Genomic DNA, 21,451 nt, shown 5'->3' with positions numbered 1-21,451 from the left:
GTGAAGTCTCAGGATACAAAATTAATGTGCAAAAATCACAAGCATTCTTATACACCAGTAACAGACAAACAGAAGGCCAAATCATGAATGAACTTCCATTCACAATTGCTTCAAAGAGAATAAAATACCTAGGAATCCAACTTACAAGGGATGTAAAGGACCTCTTCAAGGAGAACTACAAACCACTGCTCAGTGAAATAAAAGAGGACACAAACAAATGGAAGAACATACCATGCTCATGGATAGGAAGAATCAATATCGTGAAAATGGCCATACTGCCCAAGGTAATTTATAGATTCAATGCCATCCCCATCAAGCTACCAATGACTTTCTTCACAGAATTGGAAAAAACTGCTTTAAAGTTCATATGGAACCAAAAAAGAGCCCGCATCTCCAAGACAATCCTAAGTCAAAAGAACAAAGCTGAAGGCATCATGCTACCTGACTTCAAACTATACTACAAGGCTACAGTAACCAAAACAGCATGGAACTGGTACCAAAACAGAGATATAGACCAATGGAACAGAACAGAGTCCTCAGAAATAATACCACACATCTACAGCCATCCAATCTTTGATAAACCTGAGAAAAACAAGAAATGGGGAAACGATTCCCTATTTAATAAATGGTGCTGGGAAAATTGGCTAGCCCTAAGTAGAAAGCTGAAACTGGATCCTTTCCTTACTCCTTATATGAAAATTAATTCAAGATGGATTAGAGACTTAAATGTTAGACCTAATACCATAAAAACCCTAGAAGAAAACCTAGGCAATACCATTCAGGACATAGGCATGGGCAAGGACTTCATGTCTAAAACACCAAAAGCAACGGCAACAAAAGCCAAAACTGACAAATGGGATCTCATTAAACTAAAGAGCTTCTGCACCGCAAAAAAAACTACCATCAGAGTGAATAGGCAACCTATAGAATGGGAGAAAATTTTTGCAATCTACTCATCAGATGTTTACTTTCTTGAAAGCTCTCCAGTAGGATTGTAAAGGGGGCTTAAGATCCTGTGGAGCAGATTTTTACTGAACCAAAGAATGATTGCTTTTAGAGCCCATTATCATAACCCTCTGTTGGTCCAAGGTTGCAACCACATGGAATACTTGGCTTAAAAGATCTGTCTATCTATGTATTCAGTCATGAAGACTAATATGCAAATAGTTTAGCTGGAAAATGTTTGTGAAGAAAATGAATATTGAGTAGACTCTGCAGGTAGGAATGAAGCATGGCTTGATAAAGAGGAAAAACATTTCAAGCAGGGTGTATATCATGTACCATAGCTAAACAATGAAGTAAAAATAAATGTTTTATGTATAGGAAATTTTATATTAATAATGTTTAAACATTGCTCCTGAGGCTAAGAGAAGGAAAGAAGTTTATCTGTATGGAAAACCAAAATATGCCACCCAAAATATGCTTCTTTGGCCTATTCAGAGAAGCTGCAGACATACAAATAGCTCCAAACAGCTGTGCTTTCATAGGGAAGATTTGCATCTGTAGAGAAAAGCTACATTAGTGAAGCAAACAACAGATGCAAACAAGCTTTCTCTGAGACTCCCTTATCTGCCTTATCCTGATCTAGGAAAGATTAGCTCATAGGAAAAGGAGACTGAGATCTGATACTTTAAAAGTCTGACAGAGAAACTTTCACCACAGGTTACCAGCTTATCTTTCTGAGAGCAGTTACCTATGAGGCCTCATCTGCGTAAGAAGACAGCCTTTGCTCACCATGCATTTCCTCCCCTGGCCCTCATATAGCCTGTCACCACCTCCTGCCAGAAGCTTCAAACCTCTATTCCTTTCTATATGGTATAAAAACGTCTGACATCTAGCCCGTTTTTGAGTCTCATGTTTTGTGTGGCTCCAATGCATACCTGCTTTTTCTCTTGTCGATCTGCCTATTTGTTTTATAGACTCAAATTATCAAAACTTCAGAGGGAAAGTTTGAACTTCCCTACCCCTGCTTACATCTTGATTCTCTAGGAAGCAAGAGCCAAATCCCAGTTTACTTACATATCTAATAAAATATTACATCAAAAATAGTGTATTTTGGAGTAGATCCTCAAAAATTTGCCCCCATTTTTAAAACGATTTGAAGTTTATGTTCCTATCACTTTTGGGTCCCTTTTTTACGTTCCTGGTTTTCTCTCCACTGTCATCAATTCCACTTGCCTATTTTTCTTAGCAAACAGGTAATATCTTCATTAATATGTTTGATCAGAACAACTTTGTTTCCTTATCCACTTGGATGTTTGCATTTCAAAGGTGAACTACCGAAGACTCAGAATAATCTAAGGCCAAACATAATCACTTTAGAATAGTGCATTTTCAAGTACATAACACAGGTGGAAGTGGGATAATTTTGGTCAAGAGATGGTATGGTTTGGCTGTGTCCGCACCCAAATCTCATCTTGAATTCCCCTGTGTTGTGGGTTGGACCCAGTGGGAGGTAACTGAAGCACGGGAGCAGATCTTTCCTGTGCTGTTCTCGTGATAGTGAAAAAGTCTCATGAGATCTGATGGTTATTATAAAGGGGATTTTTCCTGCACAAACTTTCTTTGCCTGCTGCCATTCATATAAGACGTGACATGCTCCTCCTTGCCTTCCACCATGATTGTGAGGCTTTCCCAGCCACATGGAACTGTTAAGTTCAGTTAAGCCTCTTTATTTTTTTTTTTTTTCATAAATTGACCAGTCTTGGTATGTCTTTATCAGCAGCATGAAAACAGACTAATACAAGTGATTACCTTGCTATTGCTAAATTCCTACCACATACACATTTCATCATCTGACATCATGTAAGGCATTCCCTGGATATAATTTTGTAATAAGAAACAATGGTTCCCTTGGCCATGATAGCCTTGGATTCAGCCTCCTACCATTTACCCTGAGACTGACCAAGACTACTGAGCTTGTACCTAACTTATAGCACAAGCAAACTCAAAACAATAGAAAGTGATGATTCAGTACAAAAAAAAATGAAGAGATTACTAAGTCTAACATTTACATATCATGGAATTAGAGTAGATTTTATTGGTACTCAGAAAATAATATTCCAGGCTGTGCACGGTGGCTCACATCTGTAATCCTAGCACCTTGAGAGGCCATGGCAGGAGAATCATTTGAGCTCAGGAGTTCAAGACCAGCCTGAGAAATAGAGTGAGACTTCATCTATTAAAAAAGAAAGAAAAGAAAAGAAAAAGAAAATAATACACCAAAATGAAGGCCTCAGAAGCAAAAGTTTTTTCTCTGAACCTCCTATTGTGTAGTACCATTCTTTCCCAAGGCCAGCCACAGAAACTAGAATTGCTCTTCCCTAAGGCAGGTAATAGAAACCAGAACCCCTTCTCCCCAAAGCCAGATATAACACCTAAAAATATTATTCCAATTTTCTTTCCAACTTGCTGTGTAAAAATTGACCATAAAAAAATTATCCAGGCCAGGCACAGCAGCTCACTCCTGTAATCCCAGCACTTTGGGAGGCCAAGGAGGGTGGAACACTGGAGGCCAGGAATTTGAGACCAGCCTGGCCAACATGGTGGAACCCCATTTCTACTAAAAATATAAAAATTCACCAGGCATGGTGGCACATGCCTATAATCCTAGCTACTTGGGAGACTGAAGAATAAGAATCTCTTGAACCTGGCAGTTGGAGGTTGCAGTGAGCTGCGATCACACCACTGCACTCTAGCCTGGGTGAAAGAATGAGACTGTCTCAAAAAAAAAAAAAAAAAATTTATCTGACCTGCTTTGTTTGGCTGAGGTCATAAGACACCATTCCAGAGAGTGTCCTGCCCATCCCAGAAGGAAGAAATGCTGCTCAGAGGGACCAAGAAGAATGTAGATGGACAGGCCTTGCTGGGTTTCCCCACTCAGTCTATTAGCATTAGATCAGACCACTTTTGTCCAGTCATTTCTACACAGTTCTGCATACTTGGTTGAACCTAAGCATAAAAATGGGTGATTTTGGTCTGGTAAAAATTTTGGTGATTTTGGGTATCTTATGCCTATAATTTTAGGACTTTGGGAGGCTGAAGCAGGAGGATTGCTTGAGCCTAGGAGATTGAGGCTGCAGTGAGCTGTGATTATGCCACTGAACTTCAGCATGGGTGGCAGAATGAGACCCTATCTCAATAAATAAATAAATAATAAATTCTTTATTTAAAAAATAAAAATAAATGAAAGCTCTTGTGTATACATTAACAAATGAGTATGCCTTTTCTCCCATTAATTTGCCTCTTGACAGTGACCTTCAGTAAAAGGCAAAGAGAAAGTTTGCCCTTGACCCCTACAATTTCTATCTTACAAAAATATTCACTTAGGACCTTGTTTACCTCACAAAGTGGTGAAATTAACCAGAGTTACATAAATTGGCAAATGAAGAATTAAAAGCACTGTACAAATGTGGGAACATATTTTCTAACTGGTGTGGATTTATGTGACTTCCCCTTTTTAATATATGTGTGATTGCTCATATTTACCTTATTTACATTCTCTGCCAGGCCCGAGGACACAGAGGTGGTTTGTGGTTATTTACAGGAGAAAGACTAAGAGAAACTTCAATTTGACAATAAACATAGCTGCAATGGAATAAATGTCTATGTCCAGTCAAAATTCATGTTGAAATCTGACCTCCAAGATGATGGTATTAGGAGGTAGAGTTTTTGGGAGGTGATTAGGCCATCAGGGTTCCATCCTCAAGATCCCAATCAGTGTCCTTATAAAAGACTTCAGAATATAGCTGACAATAATGTGTTATATTGTTTCAAACAACTAGAAGGAGGATATTGAATGTTCCCAACACAAAGAAATGATAAAAATGCTTGAGATACTGGATGTGCTAATTATTCTGATCTGATCACTATATATTATATGTAGTGGAACATCACTATGTACCCCATGAATATGTACAATTATTATTTGTCAATAAAAAAAAATTTTTTTACAAAGAGAGAACTCAGCTAACTAGCCCCTCCCACCATGTAAGAACACAGTGAAATGACAGTGATCTATGAATCAGGAAGCCGGCCCTCACCAGACACTGCATCTGCCAGCTCTTTGATCTTGGAATTTCCAGATTGCAGAAATGTGAAAAATGTATTGTGTAGTTTATAAGCTATCCAGTTTACGGTATTCTGTTACAGCAGCCCAAACTGACTAAGACAATACCTTTTGAAAGAATGACAGATGGAACAACAGAAAATTTCAACCAATGAGAACAGGCCATAATATAGAATCCAAGGCAGGTGACACACAGGACTACAGAAATCAGCAATCAACATCCAGCAGATAATCAACCAGTAGGAAAGATTTCAGCTACCAGGGTGTTGTTGGATCAAACTCCAACTCTGGGAGGGGATCTAGGAGAAGCCCAGTAATTACATCTATAAATTTTGGTTGGTGAAAGTTTGACAAGTGAAGAAAAAAACTGGGCCTCAGGATCCAAGCAAGAAAATAATGTTAGAACTGACTGAGGCTAGAAATTGGACCACTTGATTTTAGGGGCTGTGTATCTTCTGCTGCAGGGCAGTTTCAGTCATGGGAATGAGGAGAAATGTGTCTGAACAGGATAATCTATCTATTCAAAGAGGCATGTGATATGTTTTGGCTCTGTGTTCCCACCCAAACCTCATCTTGAACTTTATCCCCACATGTAGAGGGAGGGACCTGATGGGAGGCAATTGGATCACGGGGGCAGTTTCCTCCATGCTGTTCTCATGATAGTAAGGGAGTTCTCATGAGATCTGATAGTTTAAAAGCCGTAGTTTCCCCTTATGCGCTCTCTCCCTCCTGCCAACTTGTGAAGAAGGCACCTGCTTCCCCTTCGCCTTCTGCCATGATTGTAAGTTTCCTGAGGCTTCCCCAGCCATGTGGAACTGTGAGTCAATTAAACCTCTTTTCTTTATAAATTGCCCAGTCTCAGGTATTTCTTTATAGCAGTGTGAGAATGGACTAATATAGCATGTAAAAGCCAGGAATACATTTGGGCCTGACATTTCCTTTGATGTCATAGTATCATTTTGTGCTTTCTTTTGTACTTTCTCCTATTCTATAAATGCTATTTGCTTAAATCCAAACTCTGCTTTCTGGGTTTAAATATGTCATTTACTCGTTTTATGACCTTGGTCAAGTTAATTTACTATTCTATATCTCAGTTTTCTCATCTATAAAAGTATAATAACAATAGTAACAGCTTCACAGTGCAGTCATAAAAATTACAAAGACTTAATATTTGTTACAGCACTTAGAATAGCATCTGGCACACAGCAAGCACTACGCAAATATTTGTGTTGACTGCTTTCTTTATTATTATTATTACTACTTTGAGAAAATCGTATTTCCTCCTGACTTGGGTCAACAACAAATTTTACACCTGAATTTATAATCTCAGCTGAAACATTGCACTGCAGAAAATTAACACATTGGAATAATGCTCTAAATCTGTAAATGTAGTGATAATCTGACCAGACTTTTCAAAGGATACTGGGAAATTTCCCAACTGAGTTCTGATTCTATATATCATTTCTCTTTTCTGTACTTAATAAGTTTTTTCAGAATTCAGAAAATTAGCCAGTTAGTATGAAGCACCTGAGTTCTAAAATAAGAGATGGCATTTCACATTTGGAGTGTCAGGAAGAGCGTATTTTTACTCACCAATGGCTGCCCACTCTGAGAAAATCTAATACGAATTATTTTTCTGGTAGTCTATGGTTTAATCTTTTTGGTTTGTATGTGGATCCAGACATGTGGTGGCTAAAGCATACATATTTGGGGAGATCATCTTTAGAGAAAATAAAAATAAATTCCAATACATGTTAGGTACAAAAATAAATATGTATTTTAAATGAGGGGGGAAATTACAACAAAATGCAATTTAAAAAGCTAAAATAAGCTATAAACATTGCTGAATAAAGATCATCCTCACTAATGCAGGTGAGCATTATCATCTAATTTGTTGAGAGCCTGAATAGAACAAAAAAGCAGAAGAAGAGTTAGTTTGTTGCTGCTTGAGCTGGCATACCCATCCACCTTCTCCCGCCCTTGGACATCGATGCTCCTGCTTCTTGGCCCTCTGGACTCAGACTGGCACCTACACCATCAGCTTCTTTGTTTCTCAAGCCTTCAGGATGGAAATGAATTACAAAGCCAGCTTTTCTGGTTCTCCAGCTTATAGACAGCAGATGCTGGGACTTCTAGATCTGCATAATCATCATGTAAGCCACTTCATTCATATATATATTTATATATATGAACAGAACCAATATATATACATATTTGGTTCTGTTTCCCTGAGAACTCTGACTAATACGTCTTCCATTACCCACTGTTGAGGAAATACAATTTAAAATAAAATATCCCAGCCCACAAAACCTTTCCACAATGGTAGTAGAGAAATAAAACAATTTTATTATTGAATAAGCAATAAACCAAACTGTGATGCACATCACAAGCAATCTGCTAAAAGAGTTCAGAGACAGGAAAAAAATTTACTCTTTTCTATAGTCACACAGACACAACTCATTACTTACAGGTTTTCCAGATAAAGAATAAGAGGACTTGACAGCACCATCTGTCACACATAGTTCATCCTAGACTCACCTGGTAATTGGGGTGATCATCCATGTTACCTAATTGGCTTTATACAAAGGAAAAATAGACTTATCTTATCTTTATGACAGGAAGTAGTTCTACAACCTGAAGCAAGGTACCTCTGAAGTTAGGCTTCTACCTTCCCATAGAAACTGGGAGATAAGGAAACTATCTCCCTCGATGTTTACATTCCCAAGAGACAACTCCTAGGTCCTTGAGAAAGACATTTCTGGGTCATAAAGCTGGCCAAAAAAAAAAATCTCACTTCTAAAAAGATTTATACACATTTCAAAGAAAGAAAAAAGTTATAATTATGAATTTCCTAAAGTTAATGTTTTAAGAAGAGAGACAAGGGAGAAGTCGCTATCTTAATTTTTAACAATTAAGCATTTTACTTTTTATTTTTATTTGTCTATAGACCACATACTCCAGCATTTACGAGGACATATTGATATTGCTAGATACTTGCCAGTCCTGCTTCTGATCATGATGTCCAGATGAGTCAGCCTGATGAGCTATAAAGGTAGTCCTAAAATAATTCCTAGGGCTGTTTGATTCCCTAATGATGAAGTTCTTCCAATGGTTACCATGGTTTTCTTTTAGTCCCAGAACATACAAGCACTTCACAGGAGAATAGAAGGAAGATCCGTGGGTCAGGAGAGTGGACAAGCGCAGCCTCACACTGGACCTGGAACATCTCTGTCTCCTCTGAATTTAAGCCCAGGCTGCTAAACCACACCTACTGTATTAGTCTGTTCTTGCACTACTACAAAGAACTATCTGAGACTATGTAATTTATAAACAAAAGAAGTCTAGTTGGCTCACGGTTCTGCAGGCAGTACAGGGAAGGCCTCAGGAAACTTACAATCATGGCGTAAGGAGAAGAGGAAGGAGGCACATCTTACGTGACCAGAGCAGGAGGAAGAGAGAGATGGGGGAGGTACTACACACACACACACACATCTTTTTTTTTTTTGAGATGGAGTCTCGCTCTGTTGCCCAGACTGGAGTGCAGTGGCATGATCTCGGCTCACTGCAACCTCTGCCTCCTGAGTTCAAGTGATTCTCCTGCCTCAGCCTCCCGAGTAGCTGAGACTACAGGCATGCACCACCACGCCCAGCTAATTTTTGTATTTTTAGTAGAGATGGGGCTTCACCATATTTGTCAGGCTGGTCTCAAACTCCTGAGCTCAAGTGATCCATCTGTCTTGGCCTCCCAAAGTGCTGGGATTACAGTCATGAGCCGCCATGCCTGGCCAGTACTACCCACTTTTAAACAACCATATCTCATGAGAACTCACTCACTATCACAAGAACAGCACCAGGGAAGTCCACCCCCATGATTCAGTCACCTCCCACCAGGCCCCTCCTTCAACACTAAGAATTACAATTCAACATGAGATTTGAGTGGGGACACAGATCCAAACCATATCACCTACCTTACCAGATTTCTCACATATGATTTTTCTCTCAGCTTCCAGAGTGCTTCCCTGTAAGCCACTTCATTCAGGGACTACCTCAATGTCCAAATATGTTTATAAATGCTCTAATTATGAATGGGCTTTAAGTTATTTTCTGTTGAAACTCCTGGGCCTGAACTACATCAAAATATATGATCTAGCAATTGTATTTAAATATTCAAATATTACAAAATAGGTGAAAGTTAGCTCAATATTATGACAAAAGGATTATCTAATCAAAACGTATAAATGAGTTCAGTAGGGTGCTATAATTTTATTCTACACATTAAGTAGGATTCTCATTTAAACATGATACCTAATTGAGTATATTTTGGTCATTATTGGGGCTGGCTAGCCCAACAATAGCCCTTATACAAAAGAAAGAATAAGTTAACAAAAACTGAGATCCCCACCTCCAGGAATATAAAATAAAGAGAAGAAGATGAAGACAAAGGTAATAGAGTGAAATGTTATAAAAGAAAGAGAAAAGAGACCTCCAAAAAGGAGGTAGTCAGCAGTATGGACTATTATAGGTTGATAGAAATGAACACAAAAATCCCTTTGATTTTGAAAAACGAGAAGAAAATTTAAGTATGTTCTTAGGCATGTAGATTCAGTAAAATTATAAAATAAGAACCAAATCTCAGGGAACTAAAGATGGTCAAAGAAATAATATAAGAAATACGTAAATTACATACTACCTAAGAAATTTTGCTTTAAAATAAATCCAAGACAGCTTGGATCAGAGTTTTGTTTTATTTGGTTTTTAAGGTAGAGAACCATACCTTCTTCAATAGGAAGAGAAAGGGGATAATTTGGTCAGAAGAAGAAAGGTGCAGTTTACATTAAAAAAAAAAAAAAGACAGAATATTTGATTGAGAGTGTTCCAAGAGATGACAACAAAATAATATCAATAACACTAGCAATAAAACTCACACTAATAACTACACACATAACTAGAATATGTGATTCATCTTTAACTTCTGCTATAGGAAACTTCTCTAAGATCACCATCTTCTTCACTTCTCATGTTGCCTTCTTGGTTTTGAACTATCTCGAGTCTCTCCAATTCTGAATAAAACATCTTTTGGGGTCTACACTTTCAAATTTTTATTCTAATATTTTGGAAGAATTCACTAACCAGGTATAACAAAGTAATTCTAATGGACTAACCCTACTAACCCTCACACTATAAACACTTTTAAAAACTAGACAAAACATATGAAACAGCTGTTTTCATATATTGAACAACAAGAAGCCAAGGACAGTAATCCTTGAGAGAAGAAAAACAAGTTAGTTGAGCTTAAAGATAACCCAACCTCTCTACCTGGAAGTGTCTATTAGACACTTGTTTGGAAGGAGGGCAAAGCCAAGCAGGGCACAGCATTTTCACTATTTGGAAGAGACAGGGTTAAGAATTCAAGGAAGCTGAAGCAGCTGAAATAAAGATAAAAAAGGGGACATCACTACAGATATTAATAGGATAGTAAGGGGACTATTATTAATGATCTAATGCCAATGAATTTGACAATTTAGATAAAGTGAACAAATTCTTTGAAAAGCAAAAATTATGAAAACAGATTCAGGAAGTAAAATATAATCTTCAGAAAACTTTGTCTATAAAGTTTTGTCTATTAAAAATAGAATTCTCAATTTGAAACTCTCCTACAAAGGACACTCCAGACCCTTAAGTTGTTTTATTCTGATTAATTTGTTCCAAATATTTAAGGAAGGAATAATATAATTCTTATACAAATTCCTGTGGAAAGAAAAGAAGAAGGGTCTGGGAAGAAACACTTCTCAATTCAAGAGAAAGATGATTTCTCAACCAGATAAAGAGCACCTACAGAAACTTTACAGCTAACATGTTTAATAGGCAAAGACTTAACCTGTTTCCTAATATTAGAAACAAGGCAAGCATTTCTGCACTCACTACTTCTATTCAACATGGTGTCTTTATTCACTGACATGACCGTATTAATAGAAAATCCTATGAGTAAATTTAACGAGATAGCAGGATAAAAGTCTTATGAAAAATGCTGTGGTTCTATGCTAGCACTAAATATTGACAACATATAGTAGCAACAAAATATTGGAGAATTAAATTTTTTGAAAATGTGATTTACATTAGCATAAAAAATAAAATACTGAAGGATAATTGATAAGGTTTGGCTCTGGGTCCCCACCCAAATCTCATCTCCAACTGTAATCCCCATAATCCCCATATGGCAAGGGGATTGGATCATGGGGGATCCAATGGACCCGGGAAGAGGTAACTGGATCATGGAGGTGGTTTCCCCCATGCTGTTCTGGTGATAGTGAGGGAGGTCTCAAGAGATCTGATGATTTTATAAGTGTTTGGCAGGTCCTCCTGTGCTCTTTCTCTCCTGCCACCTTGTGAAGAAGTTGCCTGCTTCCCCTTTGCCTTCTGCCATGGTTGTAAATTTCCTGAGGCCCCTCCAGCCATTCAGAACTTTGATTCAATTAAACCTCTTTTGTTTATACATTACCCAGTCTTAGGTATTTCTTTATAGCAGTGTGAAAACAGATTAATACAATAATTAACAAAATATTCAAAACTAGGAAACTGTAAAGCATTATTGGGAGAAATTAAAGAAATTAACATCGCAATGTCCCCATGATTGATTCAATAAAAATCCCATTTAAAATTTCAGCAGGTTTCTTTGTAGAAAATGACAAGCCATTTTCAATTTATATGGAAATGCATAGGAACAAAAATGACCAATACAATCCTGAAAAAGAACAAGTTAGAGAATTTACACTATTAATTTCAAGACTTACCAAGACATTTTGGTATTGAAACAAGAATAGATGATCAATGGAAGAAGGGTCTGAAAATATACTCATATACATATAATCAATTTATATTTTATAGAAGCATAAAGTCAATTCAAGAAGAAAAGGGATAATCTTTTACTAAATGGTACTACAACGATTAGTCAACAGAAAAAGTGAACTTCAATCACTACCTCATATCATATAAAAATTTACTCAAAATGGATCATACACTTAAATATCTAAAAGAAAACAGAAGAAAATCTTTGCAATTTTGGAGTATGCAAAGATTTCTTACATGGGATGCAAAAACATAAACCATAAAAACAAAAAATGATAACTTAGATTTAAAAATTAAAAACCTCTGTACATCAAAATATATTACAAAGAAAATCAATAGTAAGCCACTGACTAGGAGAAAATAATTTCCATTTTCATTTTTTATCTGATAAAGGACTTGTATCTACAATAAAGAACTTTCTCTTTTTTTTTTTTTTTTTCAGACGGAGCCTTGCTCTGTCGCCCAGGCTGGAGTGCAGTGGTGTGATCTCAGCTCACTGGAACCTCCGCCTCCTGGGTTCACACCATTCTCCCGCATCAGCCTCCCGAGTAGCTGGGACTACAGGTACTTGCCACCACACCTGGCTAATTTTTTTATATTTTTAGTAGAGACAGGGTTTCATCGTGTTAGCCAGGGTGGTCTCGATCTCCTGACCTTGTGATACACCCGCCTTGGCCTCCCAAAGTGCTGGGATTACAGGCGTGAGCCACGGCGCTCAGCCAAGAACTTTTTTTAAAGAGACAGTCTCACTCTGTTGCACAGGCTGAAGTGCAGTGGTACAACCACGGCTCACTGCAGCCTCAAACTTCTGGGCTCAAGCAATCCTCCTGCCTCAGCCTCCCAAGTTGCTAGGATGACAGGTGTGCACCACCATACCCAGCTACTTTTTAATATTTTGTAGTGACAATGTCTCACTATGTTGCCCAGGATGGTCTTGAACTCCTGGTCTCAAGCAATCCTCCACCTAAGCCTCCCAAAATGCTAGGATTACAGGTGCAAGCCCTGCCTTAGAATAAAGAAATTGTATGACAAAATAATAAAAAACAAAAATTATCTGATTTTAAATGGGTAAAATATTTAAATTAACTTCACAAAAATGATACAGAAGCTGTTAATAAACATATGAAAATGTGTTCAACATCACTGGTCATCAGGGAAATGCAAATTAAATTAAGAATGAGAAAATCCAACCCCTACTATCATATCTAATTTTTTTAAACTGACAACAGCAAATGTTGGTGAAAATGTGGAAAAACTAGAACTCTCACATAGTTGATGCGCCTGTGAAATGGTACCACCTCATTGTAAAACAGGTGGGCTGTTTCTCAGGAATTTCACTTTTAGTCATGTACCTAAAGTAAATAAAAATAGACACCCACAAAATATTCCTACATGAGTGTTCACCACAAATTTACGCATAGCAATAAAATCTAAAACAACCCAAATGCTCATTGACTAGCATATGAATGAATAAGATGTATATATTCATACAATGGAAACTCAGCACATTTTTTTTTTTTTTTTTTTTTTGAGACAGAGTCTCACTCTGTTTCCTAGGCTGGAGAGCACTGGCATGATCATGACTCACTGCAGCTTCAACCTCTTGGGCTCAAGCAGTCCTCCCACCTGGGCCTCCCAAGTAGCTGAGACTACAGGTACATGCCACCATGCCCAGCTAATTTTTTATTCTTTGTGAAGACTCGGTTTCACCATGTTGCCCAGGCTGGTCTTGAACTTCTGGGCTCAAGTAATCCAACCCCCTAGGCCTCACAAAGAACTGGGATTATAGGCATGAGCCATGGCACCCTGAAACTCAGCACTTTAAAGGAATTAGCTTTTTATACTTAACAATGTGGATGAATCTCAAAAACATTTTGCTAAGTGAAAGCACCCTGACACAAAAGAATACACATACCTTATGATTCCATTTATATAAAAATCACACAATAGGTGACACTAATCTACAGACATAGAAATCAGACAGCGGTTGTTGGGGTGGGAGAGAGAGTACTGAGATAGAACTGCAAATGAGCATGAAATAACTTTTTCAGAGTGCTAAGAAAATTCTGTATCTTAATTGAAGTGATTACATGGGTGCATACATCTATCAAAACTCTTCAAACTGTATACTTAAAAATGAGTGTATTTTATTTCTACTTAAATTATCCTCATTAGAGTTGATTTTCAAGTTACAATTCCAACTCTTATGTTCCTGTTTTGCAGACAGCCTTCTCCAATCATTAGTTATACATGCAATATCCATGAACTCTCTATATGACCCTCAATACTTTAGGCCCCTGTCTTTTCATTTATCCCCATAAGATAGTTCACAAGAAAATTGAATGCAATTTCTATTCTGTTCACTCTCACATTTCTGAATACATGGCCATTTTTATATTATTAACGAAACTGACTACCTTTGGTTCAATTCAGTTCATTAAAGCACCCCATTTATTTATTATTTATTGAGATGTCAATAATTTTCCCTCTTGGAGAACTGAGAAATCCAAGATCTAAAAACTTATAAAATTAAAAGGTTCTCAGACTTTGGTTAATTACCTCAGGAATGCAGGAATGATTGGTACCAATTAGAATTTAGAAAACTACAAATTCTTCAGCTTGACTTATGAATAAACTTTTAGTGAGAGCTTCCCTGTCTCCTGGGACTCTCTGGAGCAAATCCATGGAGATTGATGTCTCACAGGAACCTGTGAAAGTGTCCCACGTTAACAAACTGTTATTTTCAGAGAAGGTATCCTGACCTGGCATGAACAGATGAATGAATCACTCTCAATACCATTCTCCGAAATGCTGAAGAAACCTTGCCATGTCATGAAAGCTTTATGAATAGAATTCAGTAATGCATAAGGACACTTGCATTAAAGTCTAGAAAAAGAGATTCATTTTCTATGCAGAAAAAAAGAGAAAACTTTTCTCTTCCAATTGTGCTGCCTTTATAACCCAACTCTCCTTTTCTGTCAGTCTACTGTGGACAAGGACATACCTTGAGGCTGGAAGTGTTTTCCTGGAAATCAGTAGTGCTGTAAGTATTGCTTTGTTACCGAGAAAGAGTACTGTTTTGGAAAAAGCTTTGCTTTTCTCTAAAATGAATTGATATGGCTAGACTTGACCCCTTGAAGTCTTAAAGTAAATCCTAATAAATCAATTTTGGTATCATGCAGAAAAGTCATCACAATGACCTGGACTTGGATCTTCCTCAATGAAAAGTAGTCTTTATTCACCACATCTTACCTAGAACCATCAGTCCTTGAAATGAATTTCAAATTGGTTCTTAGCACAAGTCCCCTGAGTGATTAATCTTGGTTTATTTCTCTTTGTGAATCTTATTCTATATGTGCTTAATGTTTCTGTTTTAGAGTTCTAACCACTGGGCATATTCAAATTTATTCCATAATCAAAGTCTTGAAAATTGAAATTGGTCTTCATCAACAATTTTAAAACAAACAAATAAATAAACAAACAAGACTTGGAACATTTTGCTCTTATCCAGGGAAGAAAGTATGTTAATACTTTTCTTCTTTTTGTCTTCTTCTAAAACTATAAAAAGTTTTAGAAAATGTGGGATTCTTTATTGCACCACAAAACTCAGAAAAAAATGACTCAATACAATTTCAAGCTATTGAGCATTAAATGAGTTAAGAAAGTTATCCGTACTCAGGCAGCCTGAAGAAGCTGGGAAAAGAACTAGAACACAGGAAAAACGAAACAAAATACCAGCATATCCCTGATTAGGGAAAGATGGAGCAGAAAGGTTTTCACGCAGCAAAACTCACATCAGAAAAAGCTGGAAGCAGCAGCAAACTTGGAGACAAATTATTTAGCAAACAGTTCCTGTCATGATATGACTTGAGCATCTGAAATACAGGAAACGGTGACATCTATAAACATGTGCATGTGTCAGTTTCCATAAACTTCTAGGTAACTGGGGATAGAGTGTCAACAAGCTATCCATTTATATAATCATTTAGAAAATATATTTTGAGAGCTTATTTTGTGTCAAGCCCTATGCTTCAGCCCTGCAGATACTATTGCTGCCTGCAAGGGGCTTAGAGTCTATAGCAGAAGCTAAGCAAACAATGAACACAATTCTACAAAGTATTCAGGTATAGATATGCACAGGGCATTAGGAAAGTGTGTAGGAGCAGCACCTTAACTGGACTAGAGATGGTAAGTTAAGGAAGGCTTCCCATGGAGGTGGCTCCTGAACTTAAATTTAGAATTCAGACAAGACTTAGCCAAATAATGGAGAAAGTCAGGAAGAGTACTTCTGGTGAAGAGAACAGCGTGGGCAATGACTGGGAGGCAAGAAAGAAGAAGGCATAATTGGGGAACTAGAGCTGGAGTCAGCCAGCTGTTTCTGTAAAGGGCCAGAGAGTAAACATTTTAGACTTTGGGGGTCATATGGTCACTGTCACAATTATTAAACTTCACCATTATAGCACAAAAGCAGCCACAGGCAATAGGTAAACAGATGAGTGTGGCTATGTATTAGTGAAACTTTACAAAAACAGGGCTGTAGTTTGCTAACCTCTAAACCTGAGTAATTCAGTAAGTGTGGAGCATAGAAGAAGGAAGGCAGAAGGAAAAATGGTAAATGGCAGAAAATCATGCTGGAAAGGTAGGTAAGACAAGATCATCAGTGGTCTTAAATGTCATGCTGAGGAGTCTGGGATGTTAACTTCAAGGTTCTGAGGAGTGGCATAGTCAGAATTAGAATGGTCCCCCTTGCTACAGTTTGAACCATGGGTAGGAAAGAGCACAGCAAGTCAGGAGACAGGGAGTCCTGTTAGGAGGCTGTGTTCGAATCCTGATGGGAGATGACAGCATGATTTACCGGAGCCAAGGAGAGACGGAAAGAAGGACACACACTAGAGAATGAGTAAGAAGTAAAGTTAACAGGACCTGGTGACTTGGACCCTGGTGGATATGCATGAATCCATTTGACCCTATACATTGTGACTTTTTTAAAGGAAAAAAAAAAGTCTAGAGTGTAGGATTGAAATGTAATAGGCATATAGACGGCAGTGTTTAATCCAGTATCTTAGCTCTATAACTTTAGGTTCCTGGGGCTGCTTTCCCGTGTTTCTCTGAATATTGCTTTTACCTGCTAACTCGAGACATCCCCACCTCCCTCCACATCTCACAAAACTTCACATGTGCTCAAAACCCAGTCTATGCAGCTGTCAGGACAGCTACTGCCTGATTCCTCATTCCTGCCACTTCTACCTTCTCAGCATTCCTTCTGCTGAGGACCACTCCCCTTGCCAGGCACTGCCACTTTTGCTGGTATCATTTCTGCTGCCACTGCTGCTGCTATTCCTGGACCCTCATGCTACCAAACCAAGCCATGTTACTGACAAAAGCAGAGAGAGTATGTCTGTCCCCTGTATGTGCCCCACGTGGTCACCTGGCTACCACAGCAGTGCTGTCTGTGACCAGAATCTCAAAAGAGGTCATGCAGATACCACCTGCAGCCCCTTCCTCCATAAAGCTTAGATCCACATGTACATGTGTTACAGAGAATGGCTGACACCATACTTCACACACACACACACACACACACACACACACACACACACACACACTTGCAAACTCCCTGACTCAAGATTCTTTGCTCCAAAAGCTTCATGAATCTCTCATGTCAACTGTCCTAACTGTTAATTTATCATAAGTACCAGGACAAGTCTGACTCCCAGCTCCAGCTCAGGTGAAATTCTCTGCTCTGGTTCTGTGTCACAAAAACTGAATCCTTGTCTGGAATGCATTCCCCCTCTCTCCTTACTCCACTTTCTTTTCCTATTGAACTCTAGGACTCAGCTTAGGCCTCTCCTTGTTTAGAAAAACTTCCTTAACCCCTGCTAAAGATGGGTGAAGAGTCCCTTCTAAGTGTTTTTAAAACAATCTGTGCACAACTCTACACTTTCCCTCACTGAGTCATGTTGTAATTATTATACTATATATAGTATCTATCTATCTATCTCTATCTGTCTATCTATCTATCTAATCTATCTAATCTATCTATCTAATCTATCTATCTATCTATCTATCTATCTATCTATCTGATAAGCTCTTTTATCTATCTATCTATCTATCTATCTATCTATCTATCTATCTATCTATCTGATAAGCTCTTTAATTGCCTAGCAGGACTTGAAGCATAGTAAGCTCTCAACAAATGCTTGTGGAATTCATAGGTCTAATTCTCCAAATGGTAGAATGTGTAGCCCTTGGAAACATGATATTGAGCTATAGAGATTGCCACTCTTCTCTGCATGGGGAATGAAGATAATTCCATACCTATCCTATAGAAAGAGACCAGGTTCGCAGCCAGTTATATTGGCCATTAATGCAAATTCAAATACTTCTCTGTCTCTCATCATTTTGTGGAAAGGCACTGGAGCTTGCGAGATTGTAGACAAAGAATCTTTTCCTTGTCTAGAAAAGAGGTGGGAGAAAATGGAAGTGTTTTTCTTCCCTAAGCAAGCCCTCAGAGAATTACAGTTATCTCACATGAGGGAAGAATGAAACAACCTATCAATGACCTGTAAGTTGCCTGTTTCATGCTAAGTTTCTCACGCACTTTGAAAATTGTGAAATTCATTTCACGGTAATTTATCTTACCCATTTCAAAGGAAACCCATATGGAAGACTAGCCTCAATAAGAAAGGAAGTAGTTTTACTATTTTCTGCTGAATTTTAGTAGAACAGAAAGGATGTTCTCAGCCTATGAATTTACATATACAAATAGAAATACTTTACTTGGTATAAAAAGACATTTAGTCACAAAAAAAGTTTTGACAAAAATGTACTTTTCAGAGTTCCCATTTTGTTATCCTTAGCATTTGCTAACCTTTCACTTTTGGAGATTAGAGTCTGCAGATCTTTATCCCATATACATTTATTAGGTGCTTCCATATAACAGGCTTTGACTCAGCTCGTTCTGAGATTTTGAATTTGAGTTGAATATATCTCTCTACTTCCTAAACAGTTTTATTCATTTAGTTTTAAATGTTATTTTTGATTCCTTTAACAAAGGAGTCTGAACTAGAATATGGAAGTGGATTTTTAGAGAAACACCTGTTCTGTTATCTTGTATCTCACCACTAATATAATAGCAATGATTTGAGGCTATTTCAATAAACACACTCACACCCACACACAATAATGGCTTCCTTAAATGTATCTGTAATATAATCAGTAACTCTTTTTCAGACTCTGAGAATAGGGATTAATTTCTTATGAACTCACAGCCATGTGTATGTACATATGTTGTTATACACACTATGCATTTAAAATAGTCATATGAATAATTGACAACAAGCAACCACATTTAACATGATTATTCTCAGAGTTGTATAAGGGTGAAAAAATACTTTGCATTCATCAAGTGTATTTAATACATTCAAAGTCCACTAGAAGCTGGTTTTGCTGACAAAAGAACCAGCCAAGTCATCAGTAAAGAAGGATTGGCCAGTGTGTATTTATATGTGGATGAGGGAGGACCTGACATAGTCAGAATCCTCCTTATTTTTTGTCCCAACTACAATCAACTGTGCTCTAAGATTCTCAGGAGCTTTCTTGCTTGTCTTTCTAGGGTATCAAGGGACATGAGAAATGGGACGGTAATCACAGAATTCATCCTCCTAGGCTTTCCTGTTATCCAAGGCCTACAAACACCTCTCTTTATAGCAATACTTCTCATCTACATATTAACCCTTACAGGCAATGGGCTTATTATTGCCATTGTGTGGGCTATGCCCAGGCTACAAATTCCAATGTACTTCTTCCTTTGTAATTTGTCTTTCCTAGAGATCTGGTACACCACCACAGTCATCCCCAAACTGCTAGAAACCTTTGTAGTGGCAAGAACGGTAATCTGCATTTCCTGCTGCCTGCTGCAGGCCTTCTTCCACTTCTTCCTGGGCACCACCGAGTTCTTGATCCTCACTATCATGTCTTTTGACCGCTACCTGGCCATCTGCAAGCCCCTTCGCTACCCCACCATCATGACCAGCAAACTCTGCCTGCAGCTGGCCCTGAGCTCCTGGGTGGTGGGCTTCACCACTGTCTTTTGTCAGATGATGCTGCTCATCCAGTTGCCGTTCTGTGGCAATAATGTTATCAATCATTTCTACTGTGATGTTGGACCCATTTTGAAAGCCGCCTGCATAGACACCAGCATTTTGGAACTCCTGGGTGTCCTGGCAACTGTCCTTGTGATCCCAGGGTCACTCCTCTTTAATATGATTTCTTATATCTACATTCTGTTCACAATCCTACGGATTCCTTCAGCCACGGGCCGTCAGAAGACCTTCTCTACCTGTGCCTCGCACCTGACCGTTGTCTCCCTGCTCTATGGGGCTGTTCTGTTCATGTACCTAAGACCCACAGCACACTCCTCCTTTAAGATTAATAAGGTCGTGTCTGTGCTAAATACTATCCTCACCCCGCTTCTGAGTCCCTTTATTTATACCATTAGAAACAAGGAGGTGAAGGGAGCCTTAAGAAAGGCAATGACTTGCCCAAAGACTGGTCATGCAAAGTAAAACATGCAACACATCAAAATGAGCTTAATGCAGATAAAAACAATTAAAGTTGAGAGAGGATTTTGGAGAAGTTTGGTAAAACAGGCTCCCCCCAAATCCCAGAAGTTCTGATTAAATGCTATAGTAAGATAAAGATGCAAAAGCAAACCATCATGGTTAGGGTCTCCTATGAGAACTTGTTACATGTAAATGAACTAGGAGTTTTTCTTGAGAAGAAACAATGTAATTCTTCAACAAGGAAATCCCGGGATATCCTCAGATGCATGAAGTAGAACTCTGGACTTGTCAGTAGTAAACTGAAAGTAGAAACCACTAAGGTCAGAGACAAATGTCAACAACTTTAAAAATGTACCAGGAATCCTGTCTCCCTCTTTGTTTATGACCACCATCTTTTTTTATGACCACCATCTTTTTTTATGACCACCCTCTTTGCCTCATCTTCTTGTCAAAAATATAAAACATTCCACATCTCATTTTCTTAGTTCCTATCATCTTCATCATGAGAAGCACGCCTCAGACTTCTAATAATTCTAATGTTCCTTCCAAAATGTTTGAAATGAATCAGCTTTGTGTTTGATAATATCTCAATAAGGGGACTTCTATCTTGAAATAATACAAATTTTTAGATAAACTTAGAGACGTTCATCCTCAGATAACACCAAAACTTGAGAACATCTTATAAAAAGTTTCCATTTACAGTTCATGGATTACAGCAGTTCCTGGGCTCCAATATAAGTAGACCAAGTGCCTAGGAAGCTAGGAAAAGTCTCAGAGCCAATATATCTAAAAACGCTTTCCTACTGGAAAATGCAGCCCCAAGGTTACATGAAGCTCAGGGTTCACACGTAGGTTGTCACTGAAACCCCCAGGGTTCAGTCAGGTCCTGGTGCTTGCTGCACAGAACATTGATCACCGAGTCACTGAGCATTGCCAGGGAAGAAGGCTTTAACTGAATGCTGCAGCCAAGAAA

General features: G+C 38.2%; 1 protein-coding gene across 1 annotated transcript; it reads left to right on the top strand.

The window, feature by feature from the left end:
* Positions 1 to 19,521: 19,521 nt before the first annotated feature.
* On the top strand, positions 19,522 to 20,573 carry OR6X1 (olfactory receptor family 6 subfamily X member 1). Its single transcript, NM_001194286.1, is given in 1 exon segment — positions 19,522 to 20,573. A coding segment is annotated over 1 exon segment (939 nt). The 5' UTR covers positions 19,522 to 19,542; the 3' UTR covers positions 20,482 to 20,573.
* The last annotated feature ends 878 nt before the right edge of the window (positions 20,574 to 21,451 follow it).

Source organism: Macaca mulatta, chromosome 14 (assembly GCF_049350105.2).
Source record: "Macaca mulatta isolate MMU2019108-1 chromosome 14, T2T-MMU8v2.0, whole genome shotgun sequence".
NCBI lineage: Eukaryota > Metazoa > Chordata > Mammalia > Primates > Cercopithecidae > Macaca > Macaca mulatta.
Note: the sequence above shows the minus strand (reverse complement) of the source record. Positions and strands in the feature narration are given on the sequence as shown.